At 41.2% G+C, this 14,048-nt stretch overlaps 1 protein-coding gene across 3 annotated transcripts in view; it reads left to right on the forward strand.

Annotated features, from left to right (window-relative positions):
- The window catches only part of LOC129185728 (mannosyl-oligosaccharide 1,2-alpha-mannosidase IA), a 165,581-nt gene that overhangs the window by 72,312 nt on the left and 79,221 nt on the right, over positions 1–14,048 (forward strand). For all 3 annotated transcript variants that reach the window (XM_054783122.1, XM_054783124.1, XM_054783123.1), the window contains one exon: positions 13,359–13,455. In XM_054783122.1, the coding sequence (XP_054639097.1) occupies positions 13,359–13,455 (97 nt within the window). The remainder of the gene's footprint in view (positions 1–13,358; positions 13,456–14,048) is intronic.

The raw sequence follows: 14,048 nt of genomic DNA on the forward strand, positions 1-14,048 counted from the left end.
ATATATTGTCACATTTTTAATGTTTTCATTGTACTTTTCTTAAAAGTAATGTAAAAATCATTTCGTAGACCCAATCCCGTGTGAAGTGAGTGTCTCGTGACACTCCTTTTTAGATTTCAGTATAGGAGAGAACACAAGTAGCTTTTTATTTGATCATACAGTATCTTATGCATGTGAACATGTAAAAAACCTGTAGCATAAATAACACAGCGACATTCGTTTGCCTCAATATTTATTTCTTTTCTGCCCCCAATCCAACTGCGTCCATGCAGCCATTTTCTCCCTCCGCTGTAGTTGTCCAAAAGGTGTGATGACAATAGACATATCATAGTATGACAAATCCTTCTGAGTCTTATCAGCAGCTTGCAGGAAGGCGACACCGGGAAGAAAAGATGGTTTCTGGCATCACTGATATGAGTCTGATATGTGAGTCAACAGTTTGCTGTTTGAGAAGGAAGACGATGTGACGGTGTCACCGACTATGTTTACGTGCAGTCAATATTCCGGTTTCTGAGGCATTCGGGATAACCTGTTTACATGCCTGACGTAAAAACAAACAAACAAAACGGCGTGGACGATGTTTTGATGCACTGTAAACGTCATGACGCAAGCGCGTCATTTACACTTCTTCCTGTATCCAAAAACACCGGCACAGCGGATAATGAACGCCTTTGTTTACGTTTTGGTGCTGGTACCCACCACCAGTACTTGACACCATTCTGTCTCACTTTCTTCATTAATGGAAGGCGAGATTCGTGAAGAAATAGGAAATGGAGCCGGCGCTGTGCCATCCACAGCCATGCTATCTCCCCAGAGCCCCCCGGACACTTTTGAAGATGCGTTCGTACAAACCCTGCTTTGCGTAACTGCTTGCTCACCTTCTGATTTTGCTATTGCGGTACTTTGTACCTTCAATAAAAGACATAACGTTCCTGTCTTTCACCACACTAACGAGGTGGCGTGTTTTTCCCCCTCCCTCTGTATGGTTCTGTGTGTCATGTTTACAAGTAGTTCCTGCAAAAGACAAAAGATTCCTTTCGAAAAGAACATGGGCAGAACACAATTTAATGTTCCTTTTGATCGGGATATCCTGATTGGTGTATACATGACCCCATTTTCGGGTTAGAAAATGAGTAACCCAGGGGTGGTAATCGGGTTTTTCAAAAGGGTTATTGGCGTTTACATGGCCGTGCGCAACCGGGTTATTGCTAATAATCCGGTTATGATAGGATTATTTGACTGCATGTAAACGTACTTGGAGTACATTTGCATGCAGTCAAATAACCCTATGCGTATACTTGCATACTTTTGGATACAGGAAGAAGAAGCAGAAATGACACGCATTGCGTCATGACATTCACCGTGCGTCAAAACATTGTCAGTGTGTTTTTTTGGGGTTTTTTTTTGTCACGCATGTAAACGGGTTATTCCGAATGTTTCAGAAACCGGAATATTGACCTTAACCCGAATATTGACTGCATGTAAACGTAGTCGCTGGCGGTGGAAGCCTTGCAGGCTGGACCATTGTCAAACTGCGCTTGTCCTTATTAGGGTCATTGGTGAGCTGGAGCCTATCCCAGCTGACACCCCGGACCAGTCAATCACACCGTCAAATTACCATTCACACTAACATTCGCACCTAATCATGCAGATCGGATAGAGGATTTTGTACTCATTTGAGCTGAATTTTTGGGGGATTTTGGACCTTCTTAACTTTGGAAGGTTTGGGAAAGTCCAGAGCAAGGCCCATAAGGAATGTAGGATGAGTTTGGTGTGGGAAAACAACCTTGTCAACTCAGACAGAACAGGATGGCTATGATAGTGCAGTGGTTCACGTAGCCAAGTATAAAATGTATAGGTACTCCCCACTAATAAATGATGATGTAATGATTGACGAACAGATGGAATCTGAGTCATGGTGTAAAAGTTACACATATGTTTCACTTTTGCGTCTGAAATCGCAATGCGACATTGCAACGCTTGACGAAAAAGCATGATCAGTGAAGAAAAAAAAGATAAAACATGTGAAAATTGTGGACTTTTTAAACAGTGGTACATTTTACAGTACCTGTATTATCACATATTTGTAAATTCTGCAAAAAAAGTTTTTCATCAGTAAATTTGCGGGGCCGACTTACTGAGAATCACACGGGGCAGCATGGTGGACGATGGTTAGCTTTGTAGCCTTGCAACAAGAAGGTCCCAAGTTTGATTTCATGGAGGACTTGTTTGGGGCTCTTTTTGTATACCTTTGATGTTATAAACCGTATCAGTGAATTGGTTCCAGACCCAATTGTGATACGTGAATTTCCCCAAATTAGAATTCCTTATTTAGAAATACAGTATTTTCTTAGAACATAGACAACCTCTTTCCAACCTTCTAAATGCATTTTTTAACATTAGTAGAGCCCTCAAAGCATAACACCTCTATTATCACCTTTACACTCGTATTACCCAATATAGTAAACATGAAAACAGAAAATCAGCCATTTAAGACATACTGTAAGACTGTTCCTTCGCGGATGACAGGAAGTGACGTCGGGGGCCAGAGTTGAGTTTATCAACTCCACACCAGTAGATTTTCTTGTTTATTTTACACCTCAAACATTTCCAGGAGCACAGGTTAGGTTGCTAACCTTAGAATCAGAGAGGAATAGCATCAAATTGTTACTCATTACCATGCAGATTGTAACTTGGGAACAACAACGCCAGTGGTCTCTCCGGTCTTCTCTCGTTACAATCATTTGAATAGTTGTGACAAAGATTTGTTCCTGTTTCCGATTTGTTTACTTTGTACAACCCCCAAGTATTAATAATGTAGGTATTAATAATATGTACTAATGTGTGTCATTGTTCTGTCAAGTATTAATTCATCGCAGTTGCCACATCAGTTCTATCGGGTTAAAACGACATGTGCTTTTAGCATCATAGTTTTTCATTTTGACAGTTTTTCATAATTTGACAGAACAAACAGTCCGTGTTTTTATCAGGGATTTTTATGAGGGCTTATTGTGCCTGTTGTGAGATAATGCCTGTTGATTGGGTTATGAAGTGTGGCATTGTGGGCCTGTCTGAACATTACAGTAACATTACTGACACCTAGTGACCAGTGTAGGATACTTCTAATTAGCAGCATCTGAATGCGGCTTTTGAATGGCTTATCTTTTGTATTTTAGTTCATTTAGCCATTTTTATGCTTGAAAATGCTTAATTTAGTCCAAAAGTCTGTACAATTTGCTTAAATATGCATGACTTTGCATGTTCTTCTGATACCTCTCATGGGTTTTTGCCGGGGGGCTCGAAAATGCTTAATTTAGTCCAAAAATCTGTACAATTTGCTTAAATGTGCATGACTTTGCGTGTTCTTCTGATACCTCCATGGGTTTTTGCCGGGGGCTTCGTCTTTTCTTTCTGCCCATGGCTCCTGAAGGATGGGTTAAATGTGGTGAACACATTTTGGAGGTGAACATTTGACGTAGTTAGCTGGCATAAGATTCCAGCCTCTGTCAAGGCCCTTTACAAGGTAGGAATAATAGAAAATACTCCAAGGAATAATAAAATGAAAGTAGAGGGAAGTAAATAAGGTAGAAGGTGGGAGCCTCTGCGGAATCAAAACAAGGAAAAAAGCAACTGCCAGTCGGAACCCTCAGCTCGTCTCTTTGGATCATCTTTAATGGTGCTGCACAGGAAAGCAAGAGAGCACAATCTTTAACTCATTTTGTGCCGCCTCCCAGGACGCTTTTTTGGGGCTAAAATGGATTGAAACTGTGCCACAGGAAGCTTTTCCTGGACAGAACGGATTTAACGGCGCTTTGTTGGGGAACTCTGGAGACTGTAAGCCTGTGAAACCGTGATGGATGTTCTCACCGCCTTCATTTAGACATAAAGAAAAGTTGTGATTCTTCTATGGTCGCATGAAAGCCGTTTCCTCTTTTATTGTTGCGACGTTTGTCTTGCCTGACAAGATTAAATCAAAGGGGCCTTATTCCTGGCTTCATTAGCAGTAGGATTCCTAAAAAAAAGGACGTTTGAAAGTTGTATTTCTTCACTGAGACAAATTTTCCGAATCAAGTATTCCCTTGGATCGTCTCATCTGCGGTGCGGTCAAGCAAAAGAGCATTTTAACTTTTTAATTTGGCATCGGGCTTTGACGAAAGGGAGCCTAACAAAAAGTGACGGCACTCAAAACCGGAATTAGAAAGAAGCTTCTGTCAACTCGCCTCCATCAGGCGATGAAGGGAGCTCGCTGCTGACCCCAGTTATTAGAACCTCTCTTCCTGCACCCTTTCACCTCATCTCTCCGTAGCCCAGAGTGAGTCTCTTGTCGCTTCTACTGATGCATTACAATGCTTACTGTAGAGGCTAGAAGGGGTTTTGTGTAAGGAAGGCAATTTGTCAGTTTGGTTACCTTTTCTGTACGTTTAAAGCAAAAACAAGTGTACTTGATTCCCTAACATTCAGTTCTTTTTGATATGATACACATTTTGTTGCGGTTCCATGGTTAAGGCTCCCCAAATATGAATAGAAATGCTACAGTCACTTTTTTAGCACCCTTGAACTGGAATACACCCAAGGATTGTCTTTTTGGATTTAATCTTGCACAAGATGAGACAGAAACGTTGCACACAGAATACGTCACAAGAATTCTTTCTGAACGCAAAAAGAAACATCTAACATTTTATACATTTAATGAGCAGTCCCCTCTCCTACACGCTTGGGATTTAGTGTCCCACAGCATGTTGTGTCCCATGACCGATGTTCCCTCTAAGCTGCGTGCGTGGGCAATCGCGCACTGATCTTGTGTTCTCGGGGTACAGCAAAACCTTGCAGCGCAACAAAATAAAATCCAACCTGAACTGTAAATAAAATAAACACATAATTTTATTCTGTAGCATTTTGCAATGCAACTCTGTGAGTGACGGACAACAACACAATGACTGAAACTGTCCAGCCAATGATGGGATCCTGTTGGTACGTATTTACTTACGCAGCCAATCAGTTCATTAACTGCGCGTTACGTAGTACATGCTACTGGTGCAGGGGAGGTAAGGGAGCTAAATGCTGCTTGCTAACCCCATATTATGGCGAAACGAACGGGCAGTGCCAAATACACTCACAAAGCTAAAGAAAAAAGTCTTTTAAAGCGGGCTGGCTGTCGGACAGAAGAGCGAGTTTGAATATGGGTGACATTTTTTCTTTTTCAAATGAATGCTCTGAGTGAAAAGCAAAGACAACGGAATCGAACAGGACTGTCGATTCGGCCGCAAATGCATGGAACAGAGTGTAGTACGCCATGAAGCAGGAAGTCCGCCATGATGGTGAGCAAGAGAGGTGGGCGGGGCTAGTCGGACAACAGTGTACAATGTATTAACGTAAAATAAAGTTATGCGCTGTGTGTAAACTTTGGTGAAATGGATGAATGTTATTTACTGAACACAATGAATAGACGCTACCGGTCAAAAGTTTTACAACACCCCAATTTTCCCAGTTATTTACTGAAATTCATGTCGTTCAAGTCCAATGAATAGCTTGAAATGGTACAAAGGTATGTGGTGAAATGCCAGAGGTTGCAAAAAAGGTAAGGTTACCCAAAACTGTAAAATGTGTATTTCTGAATTATACAAAAAGGCCCGTTTCAGGGACCACAAAATGGGTCAAGAGTTTAAAGCAGTTCTGCAGAAATGGAGGTTGATCAAGCCTTGGCAGTTGGTGCAACAGCTGGAGCTGAGTTTGGAATGGACTACTTGTATCGTAGTGCTAATATCTGGGATTTAGATGCAGGCCCATATATTCCGATACATGTTTTTTTTGCTGATATCCCACCGATATCCGATGTCAATATCGTATCAGGACACCCCTAAAAATGACCCTTTTTGTCCAGACTCACACCTGGCGTGGTCCAAGGGACAAAATTTGTTTTTGTGCTTGCCAAACTTTGGGTTTCATATCCCCCAGTTTTCGTATGAGTTGGTTTTTGTCAAAACTGATTTCTTAAGTTCTGCCTTGGTTTTCATTCACTAGTCCGTTTGCTACTGTATCAGTACGCAAAATCAAGTTTCCCTAACAAAGCATCATATACTGTACGTTGCTCAATCACTCTCCGTGGAATTTTTTTCATTGCGTACGACGGCTAAAATCCCACCATGGGGCCTAAGAAAGTTACAAGCAAGTGTCAGCACTTTGACAAAGAAGGTGAGAAAAACCATTCAAGTCGACCTTTCCAGCATGTCTGCATCACCAGTAAGTGTAATCTATTCATCATAATTCTCTATAAAATGTATTTTTTGTTATTTTTGGCTGTCTGGAATGGATTACTTGGATTTACATGATTTCCTATGGGGGAAAATTGCCTCGATTTTGGTACGTTTTGGTTTTCGGCTGACCTTTTGGAACAAAGGAATGAAACCAAGGTTCCATTGTACTATCGTAGTATACTCAAGATTTGAGTCTGATGCAAATCGTTGCTTGTGCTGCTATATGTAAATGTTGTGGACAAACAATGCAGGGCGCTTCATTGTCTAGGCATCGAGAGGCTCCTTTCCTGACTTTGTAAACTTGTGTGAGTTTCATTAAAGTGACAGAATGGTGCAGTCAAACAGCGGCAGCAGAATGATTGATGTTTCCCTGCCGCCTCAAAGGTGAGGGGAAAGAAATGGAAAACTTTCCTCCCCTTGTGTTAACTCACAGCTCAGCAAATAAAATGCATCCTGTGTTTTAAATGAGTTGCTGCATGAAGGTAGGTGATAATAAATGTGGAAGGTGTCTTCTTCCAGGACGATATTGTGCTTATCTGTGCGTGCCGCATCTTGCTGGTTATTAAAATAGACTTTGGAATTTTTATTGATGGTTTTCTTACACTTGACAGCAAGGAAGGCAGCGTTTGTGCTTGCCGAATTTAGCTCAGACACTCTAAAAAGAAAATAAAAATTGGATCTTGTAAGAATACTGACGACCTACTTAAGCACATGTGAAGGCTGGGGGAGGTAGTGGAGGTTAGATTATGGGTAAGATTTGACGTTTTGCTTCTGTCTAGCCAACATTGCTTATGTGGCTGAAGTTGTTTAGATTTTTTTTTTCCCCCCCAACAGTCTTATTTAAAAGAACTAAACCCAGCCTTTTTTAAAGTTGACCAAAAGGGAATCACCAGATCAGGCCCTCGGTTATTAATTCTTTCACACTTCAAATTGATTTGATGGAGAATCCAGTCATCTTTCTAGTCTGCTTGAAGTCTGATGGCCTACTCAGTCAATGCAATATAAAGAAGGCAAACTCCCAGAAGTCCACTTCAAGTCTAATGAAGCCCGTCAGTCAATATACACTACTTTCCACTACTGTTCGGCTTGCGGTTGAACCGAAAATGTACGACAGTATAACCTTCCAAAGTGAACTTAATTTCTCCTCCTCTAAAATTTTGAATCCACACACCGTGCCGGATTAGTGGCATCCAGCAGGGCGTGGGTCACACGGTGATAATGATGTAATACATAAGGCACACCTACCTGTGGCGCTGTAAACAGACCAAAACTATAGAAGAAGAAAGAATGCATGCGCGTATACAGTAGTCTGTCGTCTTAGGCTTTCCGAAGCTTGTCTAGAATGATGAAATTTCTTGGAATTGCTTCTGCAAGTCATGTTGGAGTATAAGACAAAAAAATATCAGGAGAACATCAACTGGGGTGAGTAATGCCAGTGCAAGTATGCAAATGATGTTGTTGGCGTGTCACTTCTGGTCACGTGACTGTGATGGGGCGGTGATGTCATCGTTTTCAGAAAGTAAGTTTGCTTGTCTATACGGCAGTTGCAAGCCGGCATTGTCAGATTTTCCCACTCTGAAAGGTGTTTTCAGTCTTTGCTGTAATCACTGTAAACAACCTCTGTATCGTACGCCGCTATGTTTACCTGAGCGATAGTACCCTGATGGCGTCACTTCCGGAAATGAAGCTGAACTGCAAGAGCTAGCTCATCATGGCAGAGCACGCAGCGAGTCCTGGATGTAACGGGATACGAGGACGGCTGTGTGTGATGATGCTGCTGGTTGTTGACTTCAGGGTGATGGCTGATTGTTCCCTTTTAGTTTCAGCCTGAAGTTACCGCTGTGTGATTTATCATCTACCCTTGCAGTAAACAGGGTGACGCAAACAGAACAAATCTTATAAAATGTTCTGAGTGTCAAGAGTATAAATATTCATAAGCGTCTTTGTTCCCTGTGACCCTGGAAGTCAAATTAAATCTCAAAGTGAAAGCTGCAAAGTGAAGCCTTGAACTCCTCACAAAATGATTTATGTTCCAAACCTCCATGCTCGACAGACACGCATCCCCTTGAAACCATAGCATGCTAATCTTTAGTGATGAATACTTTTATTTTTGATCAAGCATAATTCCCATAGAAAGTAGAACTGGTGCCAGACTTGTATCGAGTCATGACAGTGTTTTGGACATCCTGCAAAGGTTTGCAGAGCCTTATTGTTGGTTTAATGTGAGAGATTTGTCCAAACAGTCACGGAACATGCCATTTTATGAGGATAATAACCAATTTTAGGCTACTGTATAAGCAAAATATCTGGACTAATTAGTTGTCCAGAAAAATGCTTCCTGTTCTCATCAGGACAGTCACAAAGCCAAGAGAGGGGTTTCTGACGTAAGGACCAGTACGGATGCCCACACTGATTGCTGCAGTCATTAATGAGAACCAGAGTGTGTGAATCACCCAGGCTCACAGCTCATGCATTTTTTTTCTTTTTTGGTTTAGGTTGATGTGTTTGCTGGATTTGTTGGAATTGTGGCATGATAAATGTTTCTAAAAGCAGCCCCCTGGTGGTTGTGTTGAACTCTGTATGCAGTACAATACTTCAGGAAAAGAAGCAACAAGTGCAGATTTCATTTGTCAACCTCACAAATTTGGCTATCTTTATATTGTATAGAGGACTCTAACAATGTTAAAAAAAACATATTTAGAAAGGTGTGTATGCTCGACTTACAAAAATATTGAATTTATAAATAAGAAATCCTACTTGGCGGAAATTGATTCATTACGGTCAGGTCTGCAACCAATTCACCACGGTAAACGAGAGATTACTGTAATGGCGTTGGTGAGCCAATACAATTAATACACACTTTGAAATCAAACAAGAAAAATCAAGGAGAAATGTGTGACGTACCGCAGGGTTAGCAAGTATGCTGGAAGCTCACGCTGCAGTCTTGTTTGTGGTTTCTGAAGTGATAACCTTTGAAAGCACTTATTGTACATTATTTGTTTGACATGGTCTTTGGGTGACTTTTCAAGGTCTGAAGGGTTTCAAAAGTTGTGTCAGGCTGAAAGTTGGCAAAGTATAAAATTGAGGATTTGAGGGTATTACACTTTGACCAGCATGGGCGTGTAATGTTTCCTAAAATGGAACTCGGGATCCATGCTGACTTTTGTGGGATAGAAAGGGAATACGCTGAGATAAATGTGCTCCCCTGCTGAGTTCTACCTTTGACTGGAGACCTGCAACATTTATAGAATACCAAAACATACAGGAGACTCGGCAAGAGCACAGCAAAGTGACTGCACGTTTTCAACTGCGACACGGCACAATAATTACACAATGTCAAGTACTTGTTGCACAGTGACTTTTTTTTCCCCCAAGTCTCGAGTATCAGGTGTCCCTGCATTTTGGAATACCCTACACAAAGGCAACGTCCAGCCTCTGTTGGCACTCAAGCTGTTTTCCACACTGCCTGTCAAACCCACCTTTTTCCTGTGATGCTGTTCTAGATACTGTAGATGCATAGATGGCACCAAATGGGAGGAATACCCTGCATAAAAGGCATCCGGCCTTACAGCACAAACTAAGTCAGTTTTGTTTGTTGAACGGCACCAAATGTGAGGACAAAGTTGACATGGCACGTTTGTGGCACTGCAGGTAGTATCAGAGGCGGGACAGCACCTGTAGGCAAGCTTACAGTACTTCTCCTGCTCTGTCGTGTTGAAAGCCATTGTCGCTGTCCGACAAGTACCCGACAGACCCTTGCCTGATTTGTGGGGTGTTATGTTGCTGTGTGAAAGCACACATAGTTTTGGCAACATCATACCTTTGCTAGGTTCTGTCTAAAAAGCAAAGGCGAATAAATTTCTGATCTTCTGTTGCCGCTCCGAAGCAGCAATTTTTCCAGTTTTTCTGTGTGAAAGAAGCCATGGTTTTATCATATTTAGAGGCTTGGCTGTCCTGTTGAACGTTATTCTGAGGGGTTTAATAGTCCTTTGAGTTATTTCACCTTACATGCAATATGATGCAACGAGGACGCGCTTTGATGCCTTGCCTGATGCACGTGCCGTGCCCCCCCGGATCTTACGATCGGCGGCGCATGACTTCTTGACCCAAGGTCTTGAGTATTGGCGCGTAGCCCCGCCCGCAATCCCTGATTCATTTTAATTAACGACTCTGTGGCCAAACAGCAGCCAATTAGTTTGACCGCAGAACTCTCAAGCAATCAACCTGTGTCTGTCCTTTTCTTTGATTGGTTGTAGCATTAAACATTACCAAGTGTCGGCAGGTTTTCAATGGATTGCTGCATTTTTAGTTTTTCAGTAATTAAAAGTTAAATAGGAGCAATTGCAGCAGTTTTTGGACTGACTTACTGAACATATTGAAAAACAGATAAAAGGATACGTATTGATCATAAAAGTGATCATATACTGTCATTAACTTAATGACTCGTATGCAACACCCACAATGATTAATGGCGTCAGGTTCATGACCCCGATGACGGTAGACTTTTAAACAACCTTGAAACAAAACAGTGACACAAGATGTCTGTGTCCCTGATACTTTTTTCCCTCCCTTCTTATCACTTTTGTTCTTTTCTGCTCTTAAAGCCGCCGGAAGGCTGAGACGGGCTATGAATATAAAAAAGATGGTTTCAAATGAAAAAACCTGACATTCTTGTGTTCTTTGATGGGGTGAAGCAGAACATGGTGTCACAACGTCTTCACACCCTTTCTTGGGTTCTTTGTCACGGTTGGGTTCTCATGCAAATGAGGTTTTGATTGCATTTTGTTTGTTTGTTAGCAGATTTATTTGCAAAAAGACAGCATCCATGAATCTATATCGGAGGGTGGAGAATGGCGCGAGACAGAACCAACAATATATTTTTTGACTGACGCTATGCAAATTTGAGCTTAAGTCGGTGTGTAGTGTAACAAACAATAAGTGATTGGCAGCTCCCAACTGGCCGTATCAGAAATTGTGTGATCTCTCACTGAGGAAGAGTAACGACTCAAAGTCTGACAAGTTTGAGAAAGAATCTGTCAGAGGTGATAAACGGCATGCTAAAATCATGCCATAAAAATATTTTGTATGTATACATCGCTGTGAAAAAGCGTGAAAAAGCCCTCTCCCTGCTTTTAAGAAATCAGGAAGGGGGCAAACACTTTTCCACAGCACTGTGTATGGCTTGGTTTACACTTTTCCACAGCACTGTGTATGGCTTGGTTTACACTTTTCCACAGCACTGAGTCTGCGTATGCCAGAAACCCATAAAGTGGCCTACACACACATTCATGCAATTTGTGGTTCATAGATTCCACCTTGAGAAGTGTGCGTACACAACTCCGCCTCAAGTTACGCCCTTTCCACACCTTCACTTCACCTTTAGAACACGGGTGTCAAACTCATGGCCCGGGGGCCAGAAGTGGCCCGCCACATCATTTTATGTGGCCCGCAAAAGCCTGGGAATAATGTGTGCCAATAATGAACCTGATCTTTTTCCTTTTTAAATGTATTTATTCTTTCATTTTGATGGAAAAATTGTACTGCATGCAGTTTTTCTAAACTTTAATATTATCTGATCAATGTCATCGAAAATAAATCCCTGAATGTCTGCTTGTCACCTTGACATTTTCACTTCACTTCTCAATTCAAAGCAAGTTTGTTGTCACTTTGTTAGTAAAAACATAATAATCAAATGCACGGGCAATGCAGTGTAATAATATCATGAGGTTATATTTATATGCATGTATATTAACACTTACAAGTGGCCCGATGAAGGCAGCCATAACGGTGATGTGGCCCTCAATGAAAACGAGTTTGTCGCCCCTGCCTTAGAAGGTCAATGCAAAGTGACTCATGAATGTGGCGGCCATATTTGAAGAGCCTTGATTGCATTGGAATCACGGCAGGTGGGATGACGACGCGGATGAAAAAGCGGGCTTCCGCGGAAATGTCCACTGCTTTCTGTTTTGAATGGAGCTGGGCCAACCGAGGCAAAAAAAAAAAAAGTGGTCCGATGTGAAGGCACACATTTTCATTTTCAGTGAGCATGTTTGTACATTTTTCTTAATTGAATGAATTTTTTCTGAATTCTTTCATTTAAAGGTTTCATTTAAAAGAAGTCCTAGAAAATGAATTGCTGTAATACCAGCCGAATGTTTTACAATTATTTAACTTAAGGATGACATTAACACCATCAAACTAATAGGTACATTAGAATTATTTTATTAGGAACCAATGTGTGGTCTTTTAAAGCGCAACAAAAATCATCATTTGTGTCTTGCAAACTTAATCCCTCGATTAATCCCTTATTTACGTAAACATTGAAACTATCTAAAACCTTAGACTCCCTTCTTTCATCAGAAAAAAAGTTTCTAGCCTTTTTGGGTCTTTACATATTGGCGGTAGAACATAGGGTAGTTCAGCAAAAACACCTGATTTTGACCAAAAAACAGAGAAAACAAGCTTTTTCTGCAGAGAAGCAAATTCAAGCAGAGTGACGGTGGGGTGTGCTGGATGTGGGGATGAGTCCCTGCTGCTGACCGATCCAGACGGCAGCCACTCGTCAGAAGAATCGGGGTTGGGTTCTGAGTCATCCGACAGCGTACGCAACTTTTCAGCCCCATTTTGTGCGTACGCAAGCTTTATAAGCGAGACCCCTGGTCAGTTTCATGTTTGCCAGTTGACAAGAGCCTGTGGGCTTGTACGCTATCACTATCACGCTGTAACGAGAAGGACTGATGTGAGCCAGTGTTTGCATCGTACAAATGAATGTGTTGATCACAGGAAGTTCAGATGTGACCAAACATGGAACATCACTGCAGTTCTTACTAATTAGCTGAAACCGGCGAGGTCGTAGAACCTGTCGGCAATGATGCATCACTCATTTGGTGATTAAAAGTCGTTTTTTGAGGAGCGGCTTTTAAAGTCGCCTCCTACCAAAAAGTTTCACTGAATCTACTGACATTTTGGTGTCGTTGAGAAATGTCAGTCCTGTTTTGTTTTCGGAAGGCGGGATTTCCTGATCAGTAAACATCAAAGATCATTCACTGCCTGGAGCTGTACACATTTAATGACACGTACGTGCCTGCTGTGTCTTTGCTGTAGATGATGAAGTTTGCCTGGGACAACTACAAGCAGTACGCCTGGGGCAAGAACGAGCTCCGGCCTTTGACTAAGAACGGCCATATTGGAAACATGTTTGGTGAGTCTTGGCTGTTTTTAAATGTCATTTTAAATGCATCCGTGTTCAGCAAGCACAGAAGATTTATTTATATATATATATATATATATATATATATATATATATATATATATATATATATATAAATTATTGAATAATACTGGGGGGGAGAAATGTATAATATTCATTGTAGCATGTTTTCCATGGGGTGTTTGTATGATTTCTAACTAAATACTCATGTTGACTTACGTAAAACCACTCAGTACATTTTAAATGCGATTGAATCAAACAAAAGACAAAATTCATAATTCCTTCGCAAAAAAATCTAATTAAATCTAATTTAGTTGTAGCACTGCGCCGTAGCAGAGACTTAAATTGGATTATTTGATTATTTTTCTTTGATTTGATTTATCCTTGCACAAGGCTTGTGAACTTTAATGAATGTTATCACAAGGGATGAATTAAATCCTGCCTTCAGGTTCTCGTGGAATAGAATATGTGTTTTAAATCAAGAACGGCCTGCAGTTTGTGTCGCTGTTTTATAATGAAGGTTGCATTCAAAGTATTCTTATTGTTCCTACAATTTAATGCCACTATCGTCCCCATGACATTAC

The sequence above is a fragment of the Dunckerocampus dactyliophorus genome, chromosome 7 (genome assembly GCF_027744805.1).
Source record: "Dunckerocampus dactyliophorus isolate RoL2022-P2 chromosome 7, RoL_Ddac_1.1, whole genome shotgun sequence".
Taxonomy (NCBI): Eukaryota; Metazoa; Chordata; class Actinopteri; order Syngnathiformes; family Syngnathidae; genus Dunckerocampus; species Dunckerocampus dactyliophorus.